Source organism: Myotis lucifugus, unplaced genomic scaffold, assembly GCF_000147115.1.
Source record: "Myotis lucifugus unplaced genomic scaffold, Myoluc2.0 scaffold_690, whole genome shotgun sequence".
NCBI lineage: Eukaryota > Metazoa > Chordata > Mammalia > Chiroptera > Vespertilionidae > Myotis > Myotis lucifugus.
The window spans coordinates 281,726-308,433 of NW_005871738.1; the positions used below are offsets into that span (position 1 = coordinate 281,726).

At 51.7% G+C, this 26,708-nt stretch overlaps 5 protein-coding genes, 1 long non-coding RNA gene, 2 other non-coding genes and 1 pseudogene across 11 annotated transcripts; 7 read left to right on the plus strand and 2 right to left on the minus strand.

The window, feature by feature from the left end:
* The first annotated feature begins 168 nt into the window (after window positions 1-168).
* SENP3 (SUMO1/sentrin/SMT3 specific peptidase 3) lies at window positions 169-8,984 on the plus strand. 2 transcript variants are annotated; one of them, XM_006105505.3, is made up of 11 exons: window positions 169-178; window positions 994-1,713; window positions 3,045-3,284; window positions 3,382-3,493; window positions 3,845-3,992; window positions 4,111-4,158; window positions 4,549-4,626; window positions 7,453-7,590; window positions 7,755-7,838; window positions 7,958-8,008; window positions 8,454-8,984. In XM_006105505.3, the coding sequence occupies exons 2-11, from the start codon at window positions 1,005-1,007 to the stop codon at window positions 8,562-8,564; spliced, it is 1,719 nt and encodes a 572-aa protein (XP_006105567.1). In that variant the 5' UTR covers window positions 169-178; window positions 994-1,004; the 3' UTR covers window positions 8,565-8,984. The 2 variants fall into 2 exon arrangements, with proteins under 2 accessions (XP_006105567.1, XP_023602305.1); XM_023746537.1 differs by lacking the exon at window positions 4,111-4,158.
* A 762-nt stretch (window positions 8,985-9,746) lies between these two features.
* EIF4A1 (eukaryotic translation initiation factor 4A1) lies at window positions 9,747-15,395 on the plus strand. Its single transcript, XM_006105506.3, has 11 exons — window positions 9,747-9,898; window positions 11,210-11,258; window positions 11,670-11,802; window positions 12,200-12,339; window positions 13,279-13,447; window positions 13,804-13,913; window positions 14,088-14,231; window positions 14,320-14,457; window positions 14,560-14,649; window positions 14,912-14,991; window positions 15,095-15,395. Exons 1-11 carry the CDS (start codon window positions 9,876-9,878, stop codon window positions 15,237-15,239), a joined length of 1,221 nt encoding a protein of 406 aa, XP_006105568.1. The 5' UTR covers window positions 9,747-9,875; the 3' UTR covers window positions 15,240-15,395.
* Window positions 12,572-12,716, plus strand: LOC111823799 (annotated as a pseudogene).
* On the plus strand, window positions 13,564-13,702 carry LOC111823800. The gene has a single exon (XR_002826905.1). It is a non-coding gene; the product is annotated as a small nucleolar RNA SNORD10 (small nucleolar RNA).
* LOC111823798 lies at window positions 14,687-14,828 on the plus strand. The gene has a single exon (XR_002826904.1). It is a non-coding gene; the product is annotated as a small nucleolar RNA SNORA67 (small nucleolar RNA).
* Window positions 15,396-15,991: 596 nt separating the features above from the next.
* Window positions 15,992-18,793, plus strand: CD68 (CD68 molecule). Of its 3 annotated transcripts, none has more exons than XM_023746535.1 (7): window positions 15,992-16,567; window positions 16,698-16,977; window positions 17,032-17,257; window positions 17,647-17,766; window positions 17,894-17,966; window positions 18,079-18,249; window positions 18,472-18,793. In XM_023746535.1, exons 1-7 carry the CDS (start codon window positions 16,519-16,521, stop codon window positions 18,603-18,605), a joined length of 1,053 nt encoding a protein of 350 aa, XP_023602303.1. In that variant the 5' UTR covers window positions 15,992-16,518; the 3' UTR covers window positions 18,606-18,793. The 3 variants fall into 3 exon arrangements, with proteins under 3 accessions (XP_023602303.1, XP_023602304.1, XP_006105570.1); XM_023746536.1 differs by having other exon boundaries at window positions 16,698-16,950; XM_006105508.3 differs by having other exon boundaries at window positions 15,993-16,567; window positions 16,698-17,257.
* LOC111823797 lies at window positions 18,706-19,785 on the minus strand. Its single transcript, XR_002826903.1, has 2 exons — window positions 18,984-19,785; window positions 18,706-18,889 (listed from the first exon to the last, which is right to left on the minus strand). It is a non-coding gene; the product is annotated as an uncharacterized LOC111823797 (long non-coding RNA).
* Window positions 19,786-20,657: 872 nt separating this feature from the next.
* MPDU1 (mannose-P-dolichol utilization defect 1) lies at window positions 20,658-24,509 on the plus strand. The gene is made up of 7 exons (XM_006105511.3): window positions 20,658-20,813; window positions 22,327-22,392; window positions 22,566-22,698; window positions 23,035-23,120; window positions 23,240-23,358; window positions 23,521-23,631; window positions 23,773-24,509. Exons 1-7 carry the CDS (start codon window positions 20,711-20,713, stop codon window positions 23,893-23,895), a joined length of 741 nt encoding a protein of 246 aa, XP_006105573.1. The 5' UTR covers window positions 20,658-20,710; the 3' UTR covers window positions 23,896-24,509.
* SOX15 (SRY-box 15) lies at window positions 24,501-26,541 on the minus strand. Its single transcript, XM_006105512.3, has 2 exons — window positions 25,570-26,541; window positions 24,501-24,871 (listed from the first exon to the last, which is right to left on the minus strand). Exons 1-2 carry the CDS (start codon window positions 26,100-26,102, stop codon window positions 24,706-24,708), a joined length of 699 nt encoding a protein of 232 aa, XP_006105574.1. The 5' UTR covers window positions 26,103-26,541; the 3' UTR covers window positions 24,501-24,705.
* Between the last annotated feature and the right edge of the window lie 167 nt (window positions 26,542-26,708).

Genomic DNA, 26,708 nt, shown 5'->3' on the forward strand with positions numbered 1-26,708 from the left:
CGGCCGCGGCGGGCGCGGCGCGCGGCCAAGAGCCCGTTGAGAGCCGATCTGAGGCGGCCCGCGCTTGAGGTACGGCAGGAGTGGCGGGGGCCGCCCCCGTCCCCGGGAAATGAACCCGGGAAGCCTGAGGCCGGAGACGCCCGCCAGCCGGACCGATTATCGGACTTCACCGCTCCCGGTGAGGACGCCCCTGCCCTTCCCCCCCAGCCCTGCCCGGCCCTTCCGGGACCTCACTCCCACCTCACCCGGGCTCAGGGGGCCCTGGACGGGGTTTCTCCAGGCCCCCGCGCTCCGAGCAGCCCGAGCCTGTAGGACGGTGCCGCTGCCGGGACGCGTTCTGGTCCCCGGGGACCGCGGAGAGGGGGCTGGGCCAGCCTGGCCGCACGGCTCCGTTTTTCCCCGGCGCCCGGATTCGGGTGCCTCGGCAGCCCCTGGCTCTCCTTCGGCTGCCTTTGCCATGCTTCCCTTGGCATCAGCTCTACCACCTGCACCACAACGCCGGCCTCCCCGTTCCCTCCCGAGGCGTCTGAGCATGCTCCCGCTCCCCCGCTTCTTCCTCTCTAGACCACGGTTTCCTTTTGGAAGTTGTGCTCTCATGTACCATGTCAGTGTTCCCCGGCTGAACCATATCCTTGATTAGGCTCTCGAGTAGGACACGCCTGGTGGTATTAAAACAGCGAAATAGAGCCTGAAAATTTTGGGTTTGACCAAATAAGATCCCTAAGGCCTTCTGCTTTAGCCATTCTCCTTTGCCTCTATCTGGGTAGGGGAGAGATGATGGCACAGTTGGTAGAGGGTTCCTTGTGGACCACGTTAACCAGGAAGAGCTGAAGTTAGTTTTGCTCCCCCCCGCCCCCCACACACACACTTCTCGTTTTGCATTTCTCTGAATCCTAGTTTATTTGCATCTGATTCCAGAACAGGCACGTTGAGGAAGAAAGGCAGGATCCGGGGTACAGAATATTTAGATTCTGACACTCCTTTGTTTTACAGGCTACTGGAAGATGAAAGAGACTCTACAAGGGACCGGGTCTTGGGGGCCTGAGCCTTCAGGACCTGGCATAGCTCCAGCTTATTCAAGCCCTAGGCGAGAGCGTCTTCGTTGGCCCCCACCCCCCAAACCTCGACTCAAATCAGGTGGCGGGTTTGGGCCAGATCCTGGGTCAGGGAACACAGTGCCAGCCAGACGCCTCCCTGTCCCTCGGCCTTCTTTTGATGCCTCAGCTAGTGAAGAGGAAGAAGAGGAGGAGGAGGAGGAAGATGAGGAAGAAGAAGTGGCAGCTTGGAGGCTGCCCCCCAGATGGGGTCAGCTGGGAGCCATCCAGCGCCCTCGCCCTCCCCGCCCTCCTCATCGAAAAACCTGCTCACAGCGCCGTCGTAGAGCTATGAGAGCCTTCCAGATGCTGCTCTACTCAAAAAGCACCTCGCTGACATTCCACTGGAAGATTTGGGGGCGCCACCGGGGCCGGCGGCGGAGCCTTGCACACCCCAAGAACCATCTTTCACCCCAGGAAGGGGGTGCGACACCACAGGTGCCATCCCCCTGCTGTCGTTTTGACTCCCCCAGGGGGCCACCTCCCCCTCGGCTGGGTCTGCTAGGTGCTCTCATGGCTGAGGATGGGGTGAGAGGGTCTCCACCAGTGCCCTCTGGGCCCCCCATGGAGGAAGATGGATTAAGGTGGACTCCAAAGTCTCCTCTGGACCCTAACTCGGGTAAGGTGGGGATAGGGTGGAGGAGGGGGTGGGGAGGGCTAAGATTCTAGAGAACCAGGAGCCTCTTGCTGTGATGAAAACGGCCTAAGGAAAGTAGGATGGCAATGAGGGCGAGGTGGTGGTGGTGGTGGTGTCCAGGATAGCTGTGAAATGTCTTAAGCCACACTTTCAGCAGGAACTAAGGGGAGGTAGTCAAGGCTGGGATACAGAATGCTTAAATAGGTGTTCATTCTGTGCATAGATGAAAAGGGGAGACATGGTTTAGAAAAGTCAGTCTTGTCCACTTGAAATCCCTCTTCTTCATTCAGTCTTTGAGGATAAAGGCCCTGCGGGTGCATCTCCAGAGGGTGCCATTCTCATAGTGGTGGGATGGGATCTCTGAGTTGTGGAGTGTACATCACCTGTATGGTTGTGTGTGGCATTCTCATTCAGAATATTTCTCTTTTGGAGAATCACACTAAACAATTTAGGCTGTGTTTTTACTAATTATTTATTGAGAGCCTTTGCTATATATGTCAGGTACTGTGCTAGGTGCATCTCTCTGACTCCCTAGTCTTGCTTTCTCCTATGAGTACAGTTAACCCTTAATACAGATTTTAACAGTGAGTCCACTTATATTTGGAGTTGGCCCTCCATGTCTGTGAGTTTCACATCTGGGGATTCAAACAATCATGAATCAAAGACCTTTTTTTGTTTTGCTTATCCTCACCTGAGGATATTTTTAAAAAAATTTTGTTGTTGTTGAGAGAATGGAAGGGAGAGACAGAAACATCAATGTGAGAGAGACATACTGATTGGTTGCCTCCCACTTGTGCCCCCCAACCGGGGCCTGGGGCTGAATTTGCATCTGCAATCAAATTAAGTGCCCTTGACCAGAATCAAACCGCAACCCTTCAGTCCTCAAGCCAATGCTCTAACCACTGAGCAAACGGCTAGAGCTCAAAGACTATTTTCAGTACGCAGTTGGGAATCCACAGATGCAAAAGCCTGATTATATGCATTGTGCTTTACCATTTCACATAAGGGGTTTGAGCATATGTGAATTTTAGTATCCACAGGGATCCTGGAATCAATCCCCCATAGATACTATGGGACAGCTGAGTTTTGGGGGGAGTTAAAAGTTGTACATGTGTGAGGGGGATGTAGTGTCCTTAACCCCCACATAGTTCAAAGGTTAACTAGTAACTCTTCCTCTCTATCGCTATATAACCTCTTGGACATGCTTATCTTATGCTTTAGGTTCTCCTTTCCTTAAGAGTTTATATTGATCTTCCCATTGTCCTTTGATCTGAACCAATTTTTCATCCCCATCCTGTTCCCCTGCCCTACAGGCCTCCTCTCTTGTACTCTGCCCAACGGCTTTGGGGGACCATCTGGGCCAGAAGGGGAGCGAAGTCTGGCACCCCCTGATGCCAGCATCCTCATCAGTAATGTGTGCAGCATCGGGGACCATGTGGCCCAGGAGCTTTTTCAGGGCTCAGATTTGGACACTGCAGAAGAGGCAGAGCGGCCCGGGGAGAAAACTGGCCAGCATAGCCCCCTGCGGGAGGAGCATGTGACCTGCGTGCAGAGTAAGGAACCCTAGGGGACCTAGTCTCTTTTCCTCAACAGACTCCTAGATCAGAGTCTGGAAGTCTTACCCTAGTACTCTTTCCCTCCTGCATTCAGGCATCTTAGATGAATTCCTTCAAACTTACGGCAGCCTCATCCCCCTTAGCACTGATGAGGTAGTAGAGAAATTGGAGGACATTTTCCAGCAGGAGTTTTCTACGCCTTCCAGGTGAGGCATCAGAGCGATGCCCTTTAGAAGAGGGCTGGGATTTAGGGGGTGGGCAGAGAACGCTGCTTTTTCTGTCATAGGATGTACTTGGGAAGAAGGAGGAAGCTAGAACTGAAGCAGGGTAATCTGCAGGCAAAGTGCCTGGGAGGGTCTTTACCTGGAATCCTGAAATACTGTGTATACCTGAGTATTCGTGTGCTTCTTTCTGAGGAGTAGGCCTTTAGCAGGTCTCAAAAGGGACCCATGACCCAGAAAAGGGGGGAAGATTAGACTCATCCTAGACAACAGAAGGGACTTCTGTGTGCCCTAGCCCCCTTGTCTTTTGAGTGACTCCATCCTTGGCCCACTCAGGAAGGGCCTGGTGCTACAGCTGATCCAGTCCTACCAGCGGATGCCAGGCAACGCCATGGTGAGGGGCTTCCGAGTGGCTTATAAGCGGCATGTGCTGACCATGGATGACTTGGGGACCTTGTATGGACAGAACTGGCTCAATGACCAGGTGAGGAGGAGAGAAACAGGCCCAAGAGGGAGCAGGGTGTCTGGGGCCCTCTTCATGGGAAGACCCCTGTACCCATATCACAGCCTCCGTGGCAAGTTGCCTCCCATCTTCTCCCCAGGTGATGAACATGTATGGAGACCTGGTCATGGACACAGTCCCTGAAAAGGTAGGCCTAACCAGGTACTTCAGTTCCCAGGAGAATTTCCACAGTTCTGAGCAGCTTTTCAGTCCCTTTCATCTCCCATTTTACATAAAGAGGGTCCTAGTTTCTGGGGAGAGGTGGTAGAACGTAATCTGTTAAATGAAAATCTATAGTCTTGGTCCTGAATTTAACAAGTCTATTTCTTTCCTCCAATCTTTAGTGTTTTTCCCCTATGGCTAACCCACAAATTGGGATAGGAAGCCCTAAGATAAAGTTACAAACATGTTTGGGGGTTTTTCTCTCTCTGTCAGTTGGGATGCAGGTTGTTGAAAGCAGTCTTTAGAGCCATAATGAGAGGACACTGGAGGCCTGAGGTTTTTAATTCCATCCAGCTCTTTTCTATCATTGGCACAGGTGCATTTCTTCAACAGTTTCTTTTACGATAAACTCCGCACCAAGGGTTATGATGGGGTGAAAAGGTGGACCAAAAACGTGAGTTATGAATTTACATCTACTTATGTTAACACCTTGCCTTTAAAGAATTAGAGTTAACTCTTTCCTCAACCTGTTCTTTCAAACTTTCAGTGTTTATCAAATGTCTTCTGTGTGCTAGGTACCATTCCAGGCACTGAGGATACAGTGTTAAGTAAGGAAAAATTCATTGCCTTTATAGGGTGAGAATAAATAAGCAAGTTAAGTTTCAGCTAGTGCTAAATGCTATAAACAAATTAAAACAGAGCAATGTAGTAGCATGGGAAGTGGGACCTTTATACTGGGTTATCTGGGAAGGCCTCCGTTAGCTGGACTTGACGAGCCAGCCAAGTGCAGATTTGGGGGAAGAGTGTTCTAGGCAAAGGGAACAGCGAGTACATGGGACACAGAGTGAGAGAGAACATTTGAGGACCAGGGCCTGTGTGGTTGAAACAGTGAGCAAGGGAAAATGATACAAAATTTGGTCAGAGAATAGATCATGTAAGGCATGGAGGATAGGGTAGATTTTATTCCATGTATACTGAGAAGCCATTGAAGAGTTTTAAGCAGGCTGTGAAGTGCTTCATGTTTTGAACTCTTATTTCAATGATGAGATGAAAGGGAGCAAGAGTGGAAGCAGGCAGATTAACTTAGTAGCACAGAAGCCCACATGAGAAACGGAGCAGTGTGGTAATGGTAGAAATAGAAGTGGTTTTATCTAGGATAAAGTTTTGTAAGTAGAACCAATAGGACTTTCTCACAGATTGGATGTGGGAATTGAAGAAAAGAGGGAAGTCAAGGGTGATGCCTGTTACTGGGGAAAGTATTATCTGCCTGTATTTGAGTCCCACCTCTACATTTTTTCTATGACCTTGGGCGTGTTACTTTACTTTTTCAAGCTGCAGTTATCTCATTGTTAGATTGACCAGGAGAACATCCTCGAAGGATTGTTGTGTTAACTGGTGAACATTTACTGGGTGCCATACATTGTTCTTAGTGCATTATGGATATTTAGTTTAATCCTCATAACAAATAGGTGATATAGGTGCTGTTATTTTCACCCCAGATAAGGGAACTGAGGTATAAAGAGTTACTCCCCCTGTCCCATAATAATAGTAGCAGTTGATGAATATAATTTGTCCCATAATAATAGTAGCAAAAGAAAATATAGAATGCAACATTTATTATTAAAAAACTATATTAAATTAAACAATAATTTAAAAATAGTACTCCTAACTTTTATTTTGAGTGTTCAGATAGTTTCTGGATTTTTCAATAATTTTGTTACTGCATGTTAAACTTGTAGGTAGGATCCCTTGGCTGCGAAGCTTTGCTTTCCCTGTATGCATGAGCTTAAAATTATTGGAGCCATCGTTCTTCATTGCTTCCAGCATAACTTGTTGAGTGACAGAAACGTATTATCCAGTATTTTGGGAGAAATAATATCAAAGGCTAATATGGTGCCTCTTCTGCTAAGAGGAATATGTCTAAGTTTTTCAAGTTTTTCTCCATAATCTTTGCATTTATGTCCACAGTTTTGTTTTTTCAAAGAATCAACATTAGCATAAGATTCTCCTTGAAAATTATTTTTGGAAGCACGTTTCCAAATTCTTGATACGGTCATTCTGTTGCACTTAAATTGTTTTGCAGCTAACGTCATTGCACCTTTCTGCAACTTTCCCTTTTTCTTTTGATGCATCAAGAACTGGACAGTTGCAACTCGATCTTTGCTTGAAAACTCTCTTTTTTTCATCTTACTTTTACAATGGGTTGATATTCAACTGAAATAAAACAATTGATTTCGATCAGCGGATGAAATTAGAAAAATAGTTATAATTTTTAATAATTAAATTAACCTAAAAATTGAAAGATGTGTCAAAACAAATGACAGATGTCATGAAACATTGATTTTGATTGAAGGCTTCGCAATTTTGCACAACATAACTTACAGCTGCATTCGCCAATAATTCCCGTTTAAATATTCACTTGCTACTATTATTATGGGACAGAGGGAGTATTAAGTAGCTTGCCATGGTCACAAGCTAGTAAATGGAGAAGTGGATTTGAACCCTGGCAGTCTGGTTCCAGAACCCTGAGCCTGGGTGTTTAGCTACTAAGCACTTGTACCTTTTTTTTTTTTTTTTTAAATACATTTTATTGATTTTTTACAGAGAGGAAGGGAGAAAGATAGAGAGCTAGAAACATCGACGAGAGAGAAACATCGATCAGCTGCCTCCTGCACATCTCCTACTGGGGATGTGCCCGCAACCCAGGTACATGCCCCTGACCGGAATCGAACCTGGGACCCTTCAGTCCGCAGGCCGACGCTCTATCCACTGAGCCAAACCGGTCAGGGCAAGCACTTGTACCTTTAACGTGTGAAAAATAACTGGCCACTCTGGGCTGCTGAGTGTTTGTTCTGATACCACTTTCTGTCTTGCTTTCCTCCCTAAGCCAAGAATCTAGACATCAGATGTTGGGCCTTGCCTCGCACTCCAGGGACAGTCTTGTGTTCCCCCATGTGGCTCCTCACCTGTTCCTCCATTCTTTTTCTTTTTTTTTAATGTAATATCTTTTTATTGATTTCAGGGAGGAAAGAAGAGGAAGGGAGAAACATCAATGATGAGAGAGCCATTGGTCAGCTGCCTCCTACATGCCCCCCCACTAGGGACTGAGCCTTCAAGGTGGGCATGTGTCCTGACCGGGAATTGAACTGTGACCTCCTGGTTCATAGGTCGGCACTCAACCACTGAGCCATGCCAGCCAGGTTCTCCATTCTTTAGAACCTCATGGCAGTCGGCAGGACTCATGTGCTGTCTTATCTGATCTCTGACACTGCCTCCTTAGGTGGACATCTTTAATAAGGAGCTGCTGCTAATCCCCATCCACCTGGAGGTGCATTGGTCCCTCATCTCTGTTGATGTGAGGCGACGCACCATCACCTATTTTGACTCGCAGCGCACCCTAAACCGCCGCTGCCCTAAGGTTTGTGAGGGAAGGGGAGAGATGGGTAGAATTGGGAAGGACATCCAGTGGCAAGGCATTCCAGGCAGAAAGGCGGGTTCGGAGGTCTCTGGAGAAGCAACCTGGGCTTGGTGCCTGACCACCACACCATGAGTTCAACTTCGTCTATTTCTCCATCTGCATAGCATATTGCCAAGTATCTACAGGCAGAGGCAGTGAAGAAAGACCGGCTGGATTTCCATCAAGGTTGGAAAGGTTACTTCAAAATGGTAAGTTTCTAGAGGAAGGGGCATGGAGTTAATGATGGGGATAGTGGTAGGAGGCAGAAGTTGAAGTCACATCCCTAGCAGTCACCAGGTAAAGGCCCTACCTTCTTTCTGTTCTCTAGAACGTGGCCAGGCAGAATAATGACAGTGATTGTGGCGCCTTTGTGTTGCAGGTAAGCAGATGACAGTTGGATTAAAGGGTTGGGAGGGAGATGGGAGGCTTTTCTACATCACTTATTTGTCTCACAGCCGCTTGTGGAGCAGGGAGTAATCTTACGTGTTAGAATGCAGAAATCCTGGTTTCATTGGTTCTTTTCTGGCTTCACATCCCACATTGGTCTCATCCTTGGTCTCTGGCATATACCTGCTTTCTCACCCCCATTGCAAAGTGTTTTCTTTTTAATACTAGGTATTTCATGTACCAAATAAGCATCTTGGATTTAGAGTCAGACTTAGAAATTTCTGAGTCCCAGGCTATAGGGCCTTGGATTCTTCTATTTGTGAAATGTTCCCTGAGAGATCAAATGAGATATATGTCATATGAAATGTGTAGCACAGGTCCTGACTTAAGGCGATACTCAGTAGGTGGTTCTCATGGCCTGCTTTGTTAACACCTAGTACTGCAAGCACCTGGCCCTGTCTCAGCCATTCAGCTTCACCCAGCAGGACATGCCCAAACTTCGCCGGCAGATCTACAAGGAGCTGTGTCACTGCAAACTCACTGTGTGAGCCTCGTATCCCAGGCCTCAAGCCCATTCGTTAATGGGCAGGGGGACATGGGAGGCCCTTCTTCCCAAGAAACTTCAATTCCTTTCCTCTCCTGCCTCTCCCACCCAATTCCCTTTGGTTTTTCATATTTAAATGTTTTAATTGATTTCTGTATTTTGTTTTTCTTTGAGAGAATACTTGTTGTTTTCTGATGTCAGGGGGTGGCCGTGGAAAAGCCCCTTTTTCCCTCGTCTGCAGGGGACTATTGTGGCCTGGGTGGGACAGTGATCCTCCTTCCATGTGTATGGGTGGGCCCAGGAAAATCTGCTGGGGTGGCGGGCGGGCAAAGGGATTACTGCCTGCCAGATCTTCAAACTTTTTTTACATAGATATATAAATGCCACGGTCCTGCTCTGGTCAATAAAGGATCCTTTGGAGATACATAGTGGTGGTCTTCCTTCAGGGATATGCTCTACCTCAGGCTTTCCTCCATTCGGTGCCGTCAGCTACCCTTTTGTGGGTCTTGAGACTGAAGTGGCCAGTTTGCCATCCCTGGCTCAGACAGTGCCAACACCACGTCTTAGTCACCAAAAAGAACCCCCACCCAGAGGAGCAAAGGACGGGAGAAGGAGCGTAGGTAATCCTCAAAAATAGGGGAGCCTGAGAGCCCCTAAAGTTGGGGAACAGGTCACTTAAGGGAAGGGAGCCAGCCAGGATTCGAGACAGCAACCCCAATGCTCTTAAGCCCGGAAGTCAGTTATCCCATCCCTCCCCCTCCAGCCAGGGGAGCCCTCCCAGCCCCTAGGGTACGGCTCCTGATCCCATCCTCCCTGCACACTTGGACACATCCGGTTTGCCCAGTCTCTCTGCTGGAGAACAAAATGTGGGTCCAGAGAACACCTGGGGCAGAAGGCAAAGGGACGTGGTAGTCCCGGGAGCCCGGAAGTCCCTGGAGGCTGAAACCTCGCCCCCTTTTCATGATAGGGTCTACGAGGCCACATGACAGGCACTATCACCTCCGCACGTGTAGAGGTGCAGGGCCCCAAGATGGCTGCCTGGCCTCGAGGCCAGAGTCCTGTATGTCACTTCCGTACCGGTGAGAAGGGCGGGCCCAGCAGCCAATGAGGCTGTGGGGCGGGTCACCAACTTGATAGGCGCTCAAATTACCCAATGGTGGCTACGTGCCAGAGCGCCTACAAACTAACGTCACGCCGAGTTGCTGAGCGCCGGCAGGCGGGGCCCAGGCGGCCAAGCCAATGCGATGGCTGGGGCGGGGTCGGGCGCTCTATAAGTTGTCGATAGGCGGGCACTCCGCCCTAGTTTCTAAGGATCATGTCTGCGAGTCAAGATCCCCGGTAAGGAAGGCGTTTGCTCGAGCTGGGGGCTACTTACCCTGCCGTTCCCTTCCGAGGCCCCCGCGGCGGGGTGGGGAGAGCCGAGGCCCACAGGGTGCGGGGAACCGAGCCAGGAAGACCGGCCCTGGGGGGCGCGGGGCAGATCCACGGCGGAGGGCGAACACCGCCTGGCTTTCGGGGCCTGGAGTGCGAGGTTTGTTAGGCCTCGACCCGAGACGGTGCCCGGAGCCCTGGCGCTGAGTGGCGGGGCGAGGTCGCGACCCAGCGTGAGAAAGGGAGGCGGTCGCCGCCGCGCGTGGCCCGGAGCCGGGCGGCCGGGTGGCCTCCGCCGGAGGACGGTCTGGCGCGCGCTGGATTCCGCAGGATTCTGGCGGAACCACTGGCCAAGGCGGGGGGGCCTGGGTCCTCACGTCCAGTCGTGGCGTCGCGTTGAGACACGGGTCGTGGGGGAAGCAGCCGGCCGTTCAGTGCTGGTTTCTTGGCGGCCCGGATTGAGCCTCAGCCCGGGGAGCAGCCGCGTGAGGCGCCAGGAGCCCACCCGGCACCCGGCGGGCGGGTCCATTTTGCCGCACAAGCCGGGCAATTGGCAAACTGCGGATGGGCAGGTCCACTTTCCTTCGGGGGTGAGCGCCCTGAGGTATGGGGAGGGCGACGCCATTTCGCGACGGGGGCGGGCAGGGTGTGGGTGGTTCCATGGTGGGGGGGTTACGCCGCCGGGTGGTCGAGGGAGCGAGCACATGGCGGCCTGATGTCCTCCCCTCCCCCAGCCCGCTTCGCCTTTAAGTGTTGTGCAATCTCCCCATTAGCTAGCTCGGCTGGGGCTCATTGTGCGCGAGGCCGCCACCGCCCGCGGCCTCCCACATCCGGGCACCGCGAGGGAGGGGGGAGATGGGCTGCAGGGGGTGGGGGAGGGCGCCAACGCAGTGACGTGGGGGGAAGGGGATGTCCTACACAACAGGGAGGTGAAGGGCGGGACTTCCGGATCGCTGGGGCGGTGATGGGAGGTGCACCAGCTCGGCCTCGGAGCGGCCCGGCCCGAAGCACGTGGGCCTGGCGGCAACCACCACCTCCAGGCCTGCGGGTTTTTCTAGGCGAGTTACCCCATCATGTCGGAATGGGATGACCTGAGCCGCTCCTGGGAAGGGGCAAAGGCCTGATTCAGTTACAGATGTAACTGCTGTGTCTGTAGGAACTGGTAGGGGTTGGGTTAGGGAGCGAAGATGGCATCGTGCAAGGTGGGGTTGCTGGTAGGAAGAGCCGGCTACCAAGATTTGTCTCGTGCCTCAGTATACTCATATTTTAAACCAACAGATCCAGAGACAATGGCCCCGATGGAATGGAGCCTGAAGGCGTCATCGAGGTGAGAATAGAGCCCTATCACCATTATCCTTCGTTTTGGAGAGGGGCAGTGTCCCCTGGTTTCTGGACCATACCCTGGGATTCTTCTTTATTGCATAGCCTAACCCTGAGTAAGCTCTTCTCACTGGGAGTCTTAACTTTTATATATAATTTGTTTAAAATATTTGTGTTCCTGAGATTATGTGTGAAACGTCATTCAAATTGGTCCTGTTAATCCCTTCTACAAGCACCAGCCTCACAGTTTTCAAGTGGACTGGTCCCTAGAGTGATTTCCTAGGCAATGTAGAATCATCTGGCTTCCCTGGAGCGGGTGGGAGGAGGTTGTTGACTCTGAAGCTTTGAGGGCACAAGGTCCTATTTGCTCCAGTGTAGAGCCCTGTTTATACTACTTTAATCCCTTTGCATCCTACAGAGTAACTGGAATGAGATCGTTGACAGCTTTGATGACATGAACCTCTCAGAGTCCCTCCTCCGTGGCATCTACGCCTATGGTTTTGAGAAGCCCTCTGCCATCCAGCAGCGAGCCATTCTTCCTTGTATCAAGGGTAAGACCTCTGCTCCAAAACATGTTCTGAACTGTCCCTGGGTAGAGTTGCATGTGTTCGGTGGTGCTTGTCTCATTAGCCAGGGACAAAATAACTCCTTTATTTACACTAGCTTGGCTTGGCTTTTGGTCTGTGCTTTGAGAGGGGTAGTATTTTAGCCAGCTCATAACTTCCTCTTTGCAGCTATATTTCTAGCTTATTTCATGCAGTACTAAATGAGTTAATAACCAGATCTGTTCCCATTAAAGTACTGGTTGTGGTAGAATAAAGTCTGAAGTGCTTTGTGCTTGGCACATAGCTCTCTTCGGTGCTTATTGAGTGTTTTGTAAGGCCTTGAATGTCTCATGATCCCAGAGTGTATGCTCTCTACCATAGCGAGTCTTTCTCCTGATTTTAGGTTATGATGTGATCGCTCAAGCCCAATCTGGGACAGGAAAAACAGCCACTTTTGCCATATCGATTCTGCAACAGATTGAATTGGATCTAAAGGCCACTCAGGCCTTGGTCCTGGCACCTACTAGAGAATTGGCACAGCAGGTGAGATTGTAGTTTATTTCTCCTCCCCTGAAAGACTGATTTAGAAATAATTAGCACAATCCAAAAATCTGAGTATGCTCCCCAACCACTACCACCACCACCTTGGGAGAACTGAGGTATCTACCCCAACACAATAAACATCATTTCCTCCTCCCATTTCCTGAGTCAAATGGGAAGGCTTCTGGGTGGAGCCTGGCTGGCTGAGCAAGTCTGGCAGCTGTTTTATGGACAAACCCCCTGGCAATGGGCAAGGAGACACCTGATTGGTGGTGTTGCTCTTATATCAGTCAGGGGCAAAGCAGATGTACAGTCCTTAGTTCATCCTAGCTTGATGCCTGTGTCGGTGGCCAGAGCTGTTTCATGCCTGAGGCACATAAAATGATAATTGCTAGGTCTTGGAGGGGAAAAGATCAGAAACACTGGTCTCATAAGTAAATTACTAATATTAACAGGCTTAGGGGTGTAGTTCTAAAGTTTGTGGAGCTGTGATTGCTCTAGTAACTTGTAGATTAACAGTAAGCAGGTAGTTCTAGTACAACTCCATTAAGAGTGAACATGCCACCTAACAGTTCTAGTGGCAGGGATATATGTTATTCTGCACATGAAACTGGGTGCTATGAGAATAATAAGTGGGTCGCTGTTTGCTTTCAGAAAATTGGGTGGGGATCTAGTATGGTAATATTGGAATTATTTCAGAGGGCAGTTACTGTGAATCATGTATTCTCAGGAGCCAGAATGTTCAAATCCTGAGTCTCTGCCATTTAACTGTCAGTGTGATCTTAGATGCATTTAACCTGCCTGTTTCTCGCCTGAAAAGTGAGTTTTAATAATAGTGCATATAAGTTGGAAAAAAATAAAACATGAGAAGCACTTAAAATGGAGCCTGGCACAGTTGTAGCTAATAATAATATATGAGCATCTGTCTTTTTCTGGGTTCAGATACAGAAGGTAGTCATGGCTTTAGGAGATTACATGGGTGCCTCCTGCCATGCCTGCATTGGTGGTACCAACGTGCGTGCAGAGGTGCAGAAGCTGCAGATGGAAGCTCCCCATATCATCGTGGGCACCCCAGGACGTGTGTTTGACATGCTTAATCGCAGATACCTGTGTGAGTATCTTAATTTTCTGGTCCTCTAGGTCACTTGCCTCTTCTGCATGCTTTCCCAGTCTTTCCACTGGCCACAATCTTGTTGCCAATGAAGCTCGTTTTCCCCTGAAAGAGTTGCTCTATGATGAACCCCATGCGTGTCATCTGAGCCTGGCTTCCCTGTCTCAGCCCAGGTAGTGTTCTACTTCCCAGGGCTATTGTCTGGCCTGGCAAGGGGGGTCCCTGGCAAAGGATCAAAATTTGAATTCTGAGAGCAGATCACCTATCCATTTCTGGTTCTTCATTGGGAAAGTTAAGCATATATCACGTTTCCCTCATTACCACTTGTCTTTCTCCCCCCTCCCCCCGTTCTGTAGCTCCCAAATACATCAAGATGTTTGTACTGGATGAAGCTGACGAAATGTTAAGCCGTGGGTTCAAGGACCAGATCTATGACATATTCCAAAAGCTCAACAGCAACACCCAGGTGAGAGACATTTAGTCTTGCCTTTATGGCTGATCCTTCATAGATTGGGGTTGGGGTGGTAGAACAAGAATGAGGTGCCAGAGAATTCTAGCCTCGAGCCTTTTTATGCACTAGCTTGTTTTAGGCGGCTTGGAGTAGCTCCTGTCCTAGACTTGCTGTATTTTTCCCCCTTAGGTGGTATTGCTGTCAGCTACAATGCCTTCCGATGTGCTTGAGGTGACCAAGAAGTTCATGAGGGACCCCATTCGGATTCTCGTCAAGAAGGAAGAGTTGACTCTGGAGGGTATCCGTCAATTCTACATCAATGTGGAAAGAGAGGTGGGGCCCAGTGCAGGAGGCGGACCTGGTAGTAAGTAGTCGGGGTATAGCCCCCTGACTGATTTTTCTTCCCCAACTTCACCCCCAGGAGTGGAAGCTGGACACATTGTGTGACTTATATGAAACCCTCACCATCACCCAGGCAGTCATCTTCATCAACACGCGAAGAAAGGTTGATTGGCTCACTGAGAAGATGCACGCCCGAGACTTCACCGTCTCTGCCATGGTGAGATTTCCCCTCTTACTAACCAGCAGTGTGTACGAGTCAGTAGCCCACTTAAGCCAGTTTTCAGAACCCATGTGCCTACACTCTTCTTTCCCATCCTAGCATGGAGACATGGACCAAAAGGAACGAGATGTAATCATGAGGGAGTTCCGCTCTGGCTCTAGCAGAGTATTGATTACCACTGACCTGCTGGTAAGTAAGGGGGGATTTAGACAAAACAGAAGGGAGAAACCAAGGTGATTCCCTCTCCAAGGGGACTAATAGTGCCCCTCTTCCGGAAAGTAGCAACTTGGAATAGAATCTGGCATGCCTCAGGTTTTCAGGGGAGGTGATACACCATTTCCTTGGCCTGCCTTTGGCTGCCTACATGTATACTAAAGTCCCAAGTTCCTTCTGGGTGGCCTCTGCCCTCTTCTCACTCACGTGCTGAAGCTGTCTTATTTTCTTGCCATAGGCCAGAGGCATTGATGTGCAGCAGGTTTCTTTAGTCATCAACTATGACCTTCCCACCAACAGGGAAAACTATATCCACAGGTGAGTGTGTTTACCCAGCCCCTCATGCCCAGTCCTCGCTGGGCTGAAGCTTGTTTTCTCTTTATTGTGTCCCCATGCATCCTAAGGTGTCCTTCTTTTCCAGAATCGGTCGGGGTGGACGTTTTGGCCGTAAGGGTGTGGCTATTAATATGGTGACAGAAGAAGACAAGAGGACTCTTCGGGACATTGAGACCTTCTACAACACCTCCATCGAGGAGATGCCCCTCAATGTTGCTGACCTCATCTGAGAGGGGCTGGCCTGCTGCCTCGGCCCAGCCAGGCTGAGGAGGAGCAGGAGGGGGGAGGGAAGGGAGCCAAGGGATGGACATCTTGTCAATTTTTTTTCTTTTTTTTTCCCTTTGAATAAATGTCACTTTTTGAGGCAAAGAAGGAACCGTGAACAATTTAGATACCCTTTTCTTTGGGGTAGGCTCATGCCCCAGGCGCCGTCTCTTCTCCCAAAAACACTAATCCACTTCCCTAACCTAGTCAACCTCCAAACCCCAGAGACTCCCTGCTCCAGCCAAATTCCTCTGAAAATGATTCTTCAAGGGGGCTATGTCACTCAACCTCATTTACTGGACCAAATCTGGAGGGAGAACCCTTGAGTTAGGTGGCCCAGGGGATTGTCCCCATGTGGGGGGAGCAGGGGAGAAAAAATAGTAGCCATTTTTACATTGTTTTGTATAGTATTTATTGATTCAGGAAACAAAATTCTGAATAAAATTACTTGGAAACTGCCTGTTTGGGCTTCTCATTTCTTCCCCTTCCCACCTGCTATGGGGTATATATCCCCTCCCCCAAGCTGATATTTTACCCCAGTAGTTCTCAACCTTCTGGCCCTTTAAATACAGTTCCTCATGTTGTGACCCAACCATAAAATTATTTTCGTTGCTACTTCATAACTGTAATGTTGCTACTGTTATGAATCATAATGTAAATATCTGATATGCAGGATGGTCTTAGGCCCATGTGATCACCAAAGGGGTCGCGACCCACCGGTTGAGAACCGCTGCTTTACCTTCTGTGATAAGTCATTTAACAGTGACCCTTCTGTAGGGTTGGGCAATCCCCGTCACAAGTGCCTCACATGTCTCAGTCACGAGGAAGTGATGGATGGAGGGGGAAATGGGACTGGTAACTTGATTTTTACATTGTTTTCTTTGGAGATCAGAGAGGGGCTGCATTTCAACTGGTTCAGTAATCATTTGCCAGAACCGTTGGGTTTTGTTGAGGTACACAAATGGGTCCCCAAGGATCAACACTTAACTCATTCTCCCCACATGATGGTCTTGATTCTGACAGCTCCCACTTGGGTGAAGCCAGGGCCAATCATGTAGTGACAAAAACTTAATGACTAAGTGGTGTTTGGGGCTGAGGTGCCTGAGTCAGGTTGTGGGGCAGGGCTATCTCAGTTACAGGAAGTTAAGACTTTCATTTCCTCCTTTTCCAAAAGGAGGCAGGGAATAGGGTAGACTTGGGTGAGCAGCTGATACTGACACTACCAAGAGCTCGGGCTGTTCCGCCATGAAGTTTGCTGTGCTTTTCCTGGGGGCCGTGCTGGGACTACTAGCAGGTAAGGACAAAGGGGGCTAAAGGGGAGAAAGCCCCCCCCCCCCCCCCCCGGAAGGAAGCTGGTCCTGGGTTGGGTTGGTAACCAGTCTTTTTTCCACTGAAAACCCCGGGGAAGGGGAAAGAATGTCCTCCTCAGGGGACGGGGAATGACTGTCCTCATAAGAAATCTGCCACTCTGCTACCATCCTTCACGGTGACACCTACAGCTACAGAAAGCACAACAAGCCCTGGAACAACCAGCCACAGAACCACCAAGAGCCACAGAACCACCACCACAAGCACCAGCCATGGACCCACAACAGCCACTCACAATCCTGTCACCACGACGAGCCATGGAAATACCACAGTTCATCCAACGAGCAACAGCACTGCCACCAGCCCAACGAGCAACAGCACTGCCACCAGCCCAACGAGCAACAGCACTGCCACCAGTCCAATGAGCAACAGCACTGCCACCAGTCCAATGAGCAACAGCACTGCCACCAGTCCAATGAGCAACAGCACTGCCACCAGTCCAGGATCCTTCACCAGTTTGCCCCACCCAGGACCACCTCCACCCTCTACAAGTCCTAGCCCAGGCTCCAAGGCAGCTGTAGGAGACTACACTTGGACTAATGTTTCCCTGCCCTGTGTCCATCTCCAAGCCCAGATTCAGATTCGAATTCGGTACCCAACCCAAGGTGGAAAAGAGGTAAAGCTGAAAGGGGTTGGGGGATAAGACTGGTTCAGAAGGGAAGAAGAAAGAGTGGAGAAGGGGACCAACACAAGGTGGGGTTGAAAAAAAAAGGTATTTTATTTTTTATAATTAAAATTTTTTTGATTTTAGAGAAGAAGGGAGAGGGAGAGAGAGACAGAAACATCAATAATGAGAATCACTGACTGGCTGCCTCCTGCATGCCCCCAACTGGGGATTGAGCCTGCAACCCAGGCATGTGCCCTTGACCAGAATCGAACCTGGGACTCTTTAGTCTGCAGGCCAACACTCTATTCACTGAGCCAAACCAGCTAGGGCGAAAGAAAAGGTATTTTAGATGGCACAGCTGTGTAGCCTTATGACTCTCTTTTCTTTAACTTCCGCAGGCCTGGGGCATCTCTGTACTGAACCCTAACAAAACCACGCCCCAGGGAGGCTGTGAGGGTGCCCATCCCCACTTGCTTCTCTCATTCCCCTATGGACAGCTCAGCTTTGGATTCAAGCAGGTAACTCACCCCTCATCCCTCACTCTCCAAGTGCCCTTTCCCTATTAATCGTTCGCCGCATCCCTCCTCTGTGGACATGAACACCACTCTCCCCCATTACCCTGAGCTTTCCTGGTCACCTCTGCAGGAACCACTGCAGAGCACTGTGTACCTGAACTCTGTGGCTGTGGAGTACAATGTGTCCTTCCCACAAGCAACACGTGAGTAACCTTCCCTTTCTCGTCACTTGCACTAGATGTCTGGGCTCCTAAAGGGACCTAAGCTGGGGGATGGGGATGTGGATATAGAGCTGATCCTTCCTCACTCTCTTAGAATGGACATTCTCAGTTCAAAATTCATCCCTTCGAGAACTCCAAGCCCCGTTGGGCCAGAGCTTCAGTTGCAGAAATGCAAGCATCATTCTTTCACCGGCTTTCCACCTCGACCTGCTCTTCCTGAAGCTACAAGCTGCTCGCCTACCCCCTACAGGGGCCTTTGGGCCAAGTAAGACTGACTTCTTCTCTCCTAAAACTCTCCCACCACATTAAAAGCCCTACTCCAGGCTACCCCCTCCCTTCCTCTACATTACCCATTCTGCCTTCATTTACTGCTCTATCATCTAGGCGAGTTTCTCACCAATTGCCTACTTCCTAACATCCCCATGTTCCTTCCTCCCACCTTTATCCCACCACCACCATTGTGATACTTGCCTTGTCTTTCTGCCAGGTTTTTCTTGTCCCAGTGACCAATCCATATCGCTGCCCCTTATCATCGGCCTGATCGCCCTCGGCCTCCTCACCTTGGTGCTTGTTATCTTTTGCATCTCCCGGAGACGTGCACCAGCCTACCAGCCCCTCTGAGCCTTTGTCCCAGCGCCCAGGGCACCACTCAACTGACTCAGAGACAAAGTTATCTTCCTTCCCTCTCCGTCTTGAAGAAGAAAATCAAAGATAATGCCACTGGGAGAACCGAAGGGAGGTGTTTATTAAATATGACATTCCCCCTCTCCCTCCCCCAATGGGAGAATAGTAAAGCCTACTTAAATCTTTGTCTTTGGTTTTCCTTGTCCTTCCTGCCAGGATTAAAAGCGGTGAGTTTCTTGCCATAATGCTTTCTATGCCTTACATGGTTGAGTCTAAGGGAGCTGGTGAGGAGGGGTGAAAAGGTCAATGTGCAGCCAGATATCCTCATGGGTTCATCCCCCAAAGCCTGGTGCAGCTGGTGTTGAATCTGCTCACCTCCCTTCCTCATTCTGGGGCCCCTGGCCCCAGCTCCTCCTCTCCAATCTAGTAGTCACCCATCCTGGAGGCCTTCTTCCTGACCCTTCTATGCAATTACAGGTGAAGCAGGCAGCAATAGCAGTGAGTGTGGGTGGGAAGGTCACACCTGTGTCATTTTGTTTCCAAAGGATGTGCTAGTGGCTCCTGAGCAACAAGAACGCCTGCCCCGCCCACCTTGTTGATGAAACCCTTACTGCACCTAGGATGCTAGCTCACCTGCAAAGGGTTTCAACAATGGGAGCAGTGGGTATATAGCCTCCACATACAATTACCCTCTGTGCTCCTGGAACAACATACCTCCAGCCTGGGCCACCCAGGGAGCCAACCCTGATGTTCCAAGTGATGGTGTACTTAGTGGTGGTGGGTGGCAGCCCCAGGGCAGCCAGATTCTACAAAAGGGCCTGCCAGACAGCCTGCACCATCACCGAGTGCCACTCCCTTTACAGTGCAATTGCTGGGGGCCAGAATAGGACCCTCACGCTACAGAAAGTAGCCCCTGGGACCTAGAGACCCACCCCATTGTGGGCAGCCCCCATGTGGCAGCGTCCCAACAGCCCCACCATTGCCTCACTGACATCCCCTACCACCGTGCAGACTGTGGCATGAGAGTCACTGAAGGGGCTGCAAGACAGTGTGGTGCTAGTAGCCGAGCATGAAGGCCAGTCCCACCACCGGGATGGCCAAGAGCAGTGGTTCTCAACCTTGGCTGCACATTAGAATCACCTGGGAATCTTTTTAAAATCCCGATTTCTGGGCTTCATCCTCCAGAAATTGTTTCTTTGTTATGGGGTGGGGCCACAACATTAGTAACAAAGAAACAGCATTTCCGGAGGATGAGGCCCAGAAATCAGGATTTTAAAAAGATTCCCAGGTGATTCTAATGTGCAGCCAAGGTTGAGAACCCCTGGCCAACAGTTAGTGTCCCAATGCGGGGTGGCAGAGGGCATCACCCCGCCAGGTAGTCCAAGGTGCCGGTTCCCCAACAGGAGCTGCTGGGCCCAGTTAGCCTGGCCTAAGCCCTTCCTCGGGATGTGGTCACAAAAGGCCAGCGCGGTGGAGGGGACCTCACAGGGCCCGGCCTGGGCTTCAGGGAACCTGCCAGGGCCGGGCTCCGCAGGGGCAGGGGTGCCATTCCCTGAACATGGTCTCGTCTTCCCCACCTCCGCCTCCCGCTTCCCTGTCCCGGGCGCACCCATTCGCCCAGGCCCGGGTTCACAAGGGGCGGGAGAAGCTCCCGCCAGTGCCGTTCCCACTGGAGACGCCGAGAGAACTCAAGTGAGAGAAGGCACCGCGCCCCCATCCAACGCCATTTTGGAGACTCGGCTCCTCTCTTCAATTTTGAACAGTCAAGTCAGCAGGGAGAAGAGAAGATGGCGCCGAGCGGGAGAAGCGGAGAAAAGCAGGACGATAAATCCTGCTTCCAAACTGGAAGGGTAAACAACGGTGCGAAACAAGGAAGTGCGCAGGCGTACAGCTTTCGCTGATTTAAAACTCAAACAGCAGGGAGGGTGGGCCTACTACGTGGTCGCAGGACGAGACCTATTTTACGCCGAGAAGGAGCGGAGCAGAGCGGCGGGGCGGCCCAGTCACGGGAGGCGGGAGGCGGGAGGCGGAAGTCCAGGGCGCGCATGCGCACCGCAGGTCCCTGAGGCTCTGAAGGAACTGGCGGAAGCGACCTTTACAAGATGGCGGCCGAGGCGGACGGGCTGCTCAAACGGGTGCTGGTGCCGATTCTTTTACCTGAGAAATGCTACGACCAATTTTTCGTCCAGTGGGATTTGCTTCACGGTGAGTCTTGTTCGGCATCTGGTCAAAGTCCTGCTGGAGCGCCAAAGTGGGGCGTGACTGCGGATAAGTGATGGCGGTGACCACTGCATGACTCGCTGGGCGGAAATTACTGCGGAGAGGGGCGGAAGTGTCTCGGACTCCGTACAGCGAGTGCGCCATTTTGGGGTGGGAGAAGGCGGGGGAGGGGTCGCCGGGTGGAAGTAATTCTCTGTGAAATTTATGCTTTAGAAAACGGAAGGCCGCCGTAACCGGTTTGGCTCAGTGGATAGAGCGTCGGCCTGCGGACTGAAGGGTCCCAGGTTCGATTCCGGTCAAGGGCATGTACCTGGGTTGCAGGCACATCCCCAGTGGGGGGTGTGCAGGAGGCGGCTGGTCGATGTTTCTCTCTCATCGATGTTTCTGACTCTCTGTCCCTCTCCCTTCCTCTCTGTAAAAAATCAATAAAATATATTAAAAAAAAAAAAGAAAGAAAGAAAACGGAAGGCCAAAAGACTCAAATTTTATAAAACAAAGTTAAAATATAACCCAATAGTTCCCACCTTTAAGAGGTCGCTATACCCCAGGAGCAAGGCCAAATTTGATCGCAGGCCTCATGAATCCAGGCCTTCAGCCGCACCCCCAAAGGTTTCTGCCGCCCTGACGATGCTTTCCCTCCGGCCTTTACGTTTGTTCGTGGCCTCATTTCGGAATCACTTGACTTCCTTCCACTTTCTACGAGGCAGTTCCACCGCGAGGCCCCTCTGAGACCCAGACGCGTTGGGAAGCTTTCTTTCCCAGCCTGCCCCTCAGGTCGAGGCACCCACTGTGCTTCTGAAACACCTCCTTTTAGCTGCTTTCATGGCCCGTGAGAATCTTGCCACCCACTGAGCCAAGCTCCTTGAGGAGAACACTTCCAGGCTAGAGAAGATGTGGGTGCGGGGCCCTGGGAGGGGAGGGCCAGAGACAGCGGGTCCGGAATGAGTGGCAAAGACCAGGCCCAAGCGGATCGCCCAGGTGCCTATGAGGGGGAACAAGGGAACAGAGAACCCTCGGGCATTGTGGAGTGTATTTAGTTCTCACCTGAGGACATGCTTAGAGAGAGGACGGAAGAGAGAGAAACATCGGTCAGTTGCCTTCACTATGCTTCCCGACGGGATCAAACCCGAAACCCAGGCATGTGCCCTGGCCCGGAATCAAATCGGCAACAACACTCAACCATCGGAGCCACTCATGGCTGGCAGGACCAAGGAGCGTAGATGTAATCTTCAGGGAATGGGAAATCGGGTTGGAGAGAAGGAATGGTGAAAGCTGTTTTGGAGAAGTTACCTCATCTTAGCATGACATAATCTGGCGCAGGAAGGGCCAGGCCTTTTCCACCTGCCTCCGGACACCCGGCTTCCTTGTGTGGGGATGTGCCAGTCTTACGGAGCAGTGGCAGCCACAGGAGGGCTGTAAGTCTGTAGGCCTGTACGTCTCGGAAAGCCCTGGCCTGGGTTCCTGAGACCCCCTCTCTGCTCCCTTTTTCTCTCCTCAGTCCCCTGCCTGAAGATTCTCCTCAGCAAAGGCCTGGGGCTGGGCATTGTAGCTGGGTCGCTGCTGGGTATGTATCTCATCTTCCTTTTCCTGCTGTTGGGATGGGGATTGAGTACGAAAATGCCATAAACGGGATGGGTCCCTTAACCAGGAGTGGGGTAACATGCTTCTCAATAGCTGTTTTGTTGTGCTTCCAAGGAATAGCAGCTCTTCAGCCCTACCCTTCTCATCCTTTCTCAGTGAAACTGCCTCAGGTGTTTAAAATCCTCGGAGCCAAGAGTGCGGAAGGGCTGAGCCTGCAGTCAGTCATGCTGGAACTAGTGGCATTGACTGGGACCATGGTCTACAGCATTGTCAACAACTTCCCCTTCAGGTGAGGGGTTTGCCCTTTGTCCCCAAGGGTAAATACCCACAACTCTAGTGGGGTCGGGGTGAGGGAGGTGAAAGGGCAGGAAAAGCTTAAGCCCTTTTGGAAACAGTCACCACCTATGGAGCTGATGAGAGGTGAGCATCCTATGAGAGCTCAAGATTCAAAGTGAGTCCATCAGAGGTGGAGGTGGTGGTGCTGGGAGGCAGGAGGCAGGAACCAGTAGGGCTGTGGAGGACAGGGAGTAATCAGATAATTGTGTCTCCAGATGGACGGGCTATGGAGGCTTTTCCTGCCTCTTTCCAGGCCCGCCTTTCTTCCTTCCAACTCTTGACTCTGCAGCTCTTGGGGTGAAGCACTATTCCTGATGCTCCAGACAGTCACCATCTGCTTCCTGGTCCTGCACTACAGAGGACAAACTGTGAAAGGTGCTGGGATTTACCCAAGAGCAGGCGGTGGCTCTTGAGAGCCCTGCCGGGTGGAACTCCACATGGGGAAGCCAGAGGACTCCTGAGATTGATGAGGACTCCTTGTCTCTGACTCCTAGGTGTGGCTTTCCTAGTGTGTTACGCTCTGGTACTGCTGATACTGCTTTCACCACTGACGCCCCTGGCCGTGATCACCATACTCCAGGCCTCCAATATGCCTTCTGTGGTGGTGGGGAAGGTGGGTACTGGGAGCAAGGAAAGAAATATTGGAGGAGGGACTCGGTGAGGAGCAGAGTGGAAGCTGTGTATGGGAATATTAGACTAAGGAGAATGGGGGGAATCTGATGGGAACATGGGAAGAATTCAGATGATAAAAAAAGGGTCTCAACTCCTGTTCTAGCTGCTCCAGGCAGCCACCAACTACCGCAATGGGCACACGGGCCAGCTCTCGGCCATCACAGTCCTTTTGCTCTTTGGGGGCTCCCTGGCCCGAATCTTCACCTCCATTCAGGTGAGTTCACCTTCTCTCCTCTAGGGGGCACTAAAACATCTTACCTCCCACCTGAGGACTTAAAGCTGTCTGGTCTCTGGAACCTTTGGGGAGGGGGGGGGGGCCTTGAAGAGTGACCCTAGCTCTGTTTCTTGCATTTAGGAAACTGGAGATCCCCTCATGGCTGGAACCTTTGTGGTCTCTTCCCTCTGTAACGGCCTTATTGCTGCCCAGCTTCTCTTCTACTGGAATGTAAAGGCTCCTCACAAGAAGAAAAAAGAGTAGTAGGGCTGATCCGGCTACTAGAGTCCATTCCATGTTTCTATTCATCCACCTAATCTCAGGGTCTTTCTGAGCCAGCCTACTGGTGTGACTTTTAATCATTCCCCATTTCTCTGCAGATGCAACTTCTTGAGCCAGCATTTGTGTTTCCGTGGAAAGGCATAGATGGTAGACCCAATCCTTAGAAAGGAATTGGGGTAGAGATTTTCAGGCTGACATGATATTGATTGTGCACTGTCCTAATTTAACCATTTGCTGAACTTCTTTTAGCAATTTCTAGCTACTTACCTCTCCTGGGCAAAAGTCTTGCCTGCCCTCCCATCTCCCCACTTTCCTTTTGGCTTTAAGAGGACAAAGCCTGGACAGTGCAAGGGACTAGGGGCTTATGGCTGCCTCCCTCCCCCAGCCTGGCTGGGACTGTCTCCTGGACCCCAGTGCTGGGTGGGAGGCAGGGGAAGGGGGATGGAGAATGACTCAGTCAGGGCCCCAGGGTGGGGTGAGGAGGTTCCTGCTCTGGCAGGTTCAGGCAAAAGGGAGTGGAGATGATGCTGGTTCCTGTTGTAGTGAGGGGGAACAGAGATGGGGCAATAAAGACGCAGAGACATGGCTTAATTGTACAAAACCGTGTTTGTCCTACAAAAAATATAAAAAGTTATGTTGTTCCCTCTGGATGGGGGGAGGGGGCTGGACTGCAGGCCTCCTCTAAACTGTGGTCCAACAGTGCCAAAGAAGGGTTTGCCGTTTGGAAGTAAGGGGATAGTTCTGGGTGAAAAAGAGGTTGGAGCCCTTCCTGGGAGGTCTTACCCATGATTATTAGAGGTGGGCCAGGGGCATGGGGGCCCCTGAGAGGGGAGGGTTGTAGGGAGTAGGAGAGCCTGGGGGTGGATAGGGATTATAGTGGGGGAGCAGTTCCCCCTGGAGCCTAGGGTTACTCTGATGGAGGGAGCACGTTGAAGCCTCTGGTTTAGAGTGGGAAGAGCTGCAAAGAGAGAAATACGGGTTAGAAGGCACTTTCCTAGGTTGGTGATGCCAGGCAGGGTCCCCAGTGTGCACGTAAGGGCAGGTCTGACCGGTTCTGGGTAGACAAATAGAACCTAGCCATCCCTGGCTATTTGGGCCCCACTAGGTACTGCAGGTCCAGAACCAGACCCAAGGCTAGCTTAGAGAGCAGGGCAGCCTTGTTGGGGCAGGCTCACCAGCGAGCTTGCGTGCTGTCCGCCTGTTTTCCTCTTTCGGGGCAGCAGGCCAGAAAGGGGCAGAATTGGGATTAGCCTCTCCTTGCCCTGGGGGCTGAGAGGAAGTCAGGTCACACCAGGGCCAGAAGCTGGTGGGGGGTGGGGGTGGGGGGTGGAGGGGGAAATGGCAGGAAATCCAGATAGGAACAAGGTCAACATCTAGGGGCCTGTAGTCTGCCCCCCCTCCAGGCCACCACTGCCAGGTTGATGGGAAAGCCCTCCAGGAAAACCCTGGGCCACCAGAACCCTCCCAAAAGAGCTGGGAGTGCTGGTAATGGTGCTGCCCAAATCTTCACGGCAGTCCCTAAACCCCAAAGGGGTGACCTCAGCTTTGTTGGGTTCAGGCCCCTTTGTCAGCCAGGCCCTCTGGTATGCCTCCCATCTAGGCTCAGGGAGGGAGGACTCAGCATCTCCTTCCTCACCCCCGCTCCCAGGCACTTACCTGAAACCACGAGGCAAGTAGGATGTCGAGTAGTTGGGGGGTTGGTACCCAAAGCCTCTGCTCCCCTGGGTGGTCACGTATCCTGGTCCCCAAACCGGCCCACTAACAGCCACACCGCCGCTTCCCTGGCCGAAATGGGGCAGCCCAGCTCCCGCGCTTTTAGTCTTGCGCCGTGGCCGGTACTTGTAATCGGGGTAGTCGCGCAGGTGTCGGGCCCGCAGCCGCTTGGCCTCCTCCACGAATGGCCGCTTCTCGTCCTCGCCCAGCAGCTTCCACTGCGCGCCCAGGCGCTTGGAGATCTCCGAGTTGTGCATCTTTGGGTTTTGCTGCGCCATCTGGCGGCGCTGAGCGGAGCTCCACACCATGAACGCGTTCATGGGTCGCTTCACCTTCTCCAAGGGAAGGCCCCCGGAGACCACGGGGCTCTCGGCGTCCTCCCGCTCCTGGGAGCCCGAGGGTGAGGAGGCAGGAGCCGTGGGAGTGGGAGGTTCCAGGCTCCAAGCCCGGTCTTGTGAGAGGCCGGGTAGCGCCATGGGAATGGAGGGAAGCCTTAAAGAGGGCGCCTACACGCCCTCTCCTCGAAAGCGAAACGTTGATCTCCAAACCCGGTATCCTTAAAATGGAAGTGTCTTCCTAGTATGGAGTCGTTCTGAGAATCTCGTGTCCTTAAAAAGTATATATCTCGTCCCCGAGTTCAGAGTCCTTATTCTGGAGCCCCGCTCCCTGCCGGATCAATCCTGTACCATGAAGGAGTGGAGTGCAAAATCTGTCTGTAAAGGGCAGGCTGCTTTCTCCTTTCCTGGCTGCGGTGCAGCGTCAGACCCAGTCCCGCTCCTACCTTTGGCTGGTCGGTCTTTGGTGGAGGCCGGAAACTTCCTGCTCAGACTCTAGTATTTTGTAGCAGCCGGCGGGGCAGCGCGGCCCGGGTACCACAGCACGCGCACCTGGCCTTAGCGGGTGAGTCAGGCCCGGGAACAGCTTTTAACGACTGACTCCTCCCCACTCCCTCCCAGCAGGCCGCGCCTCCTTAAGAGCGCCTGCATCACCTAGGCAGACCCAGGGATTCTGCTCTTCCCAGCCCCCAACACCCCTCAGGGCACCACGCCCCCTCCCCCACCCAAGACCCAGATGTCAAGCCT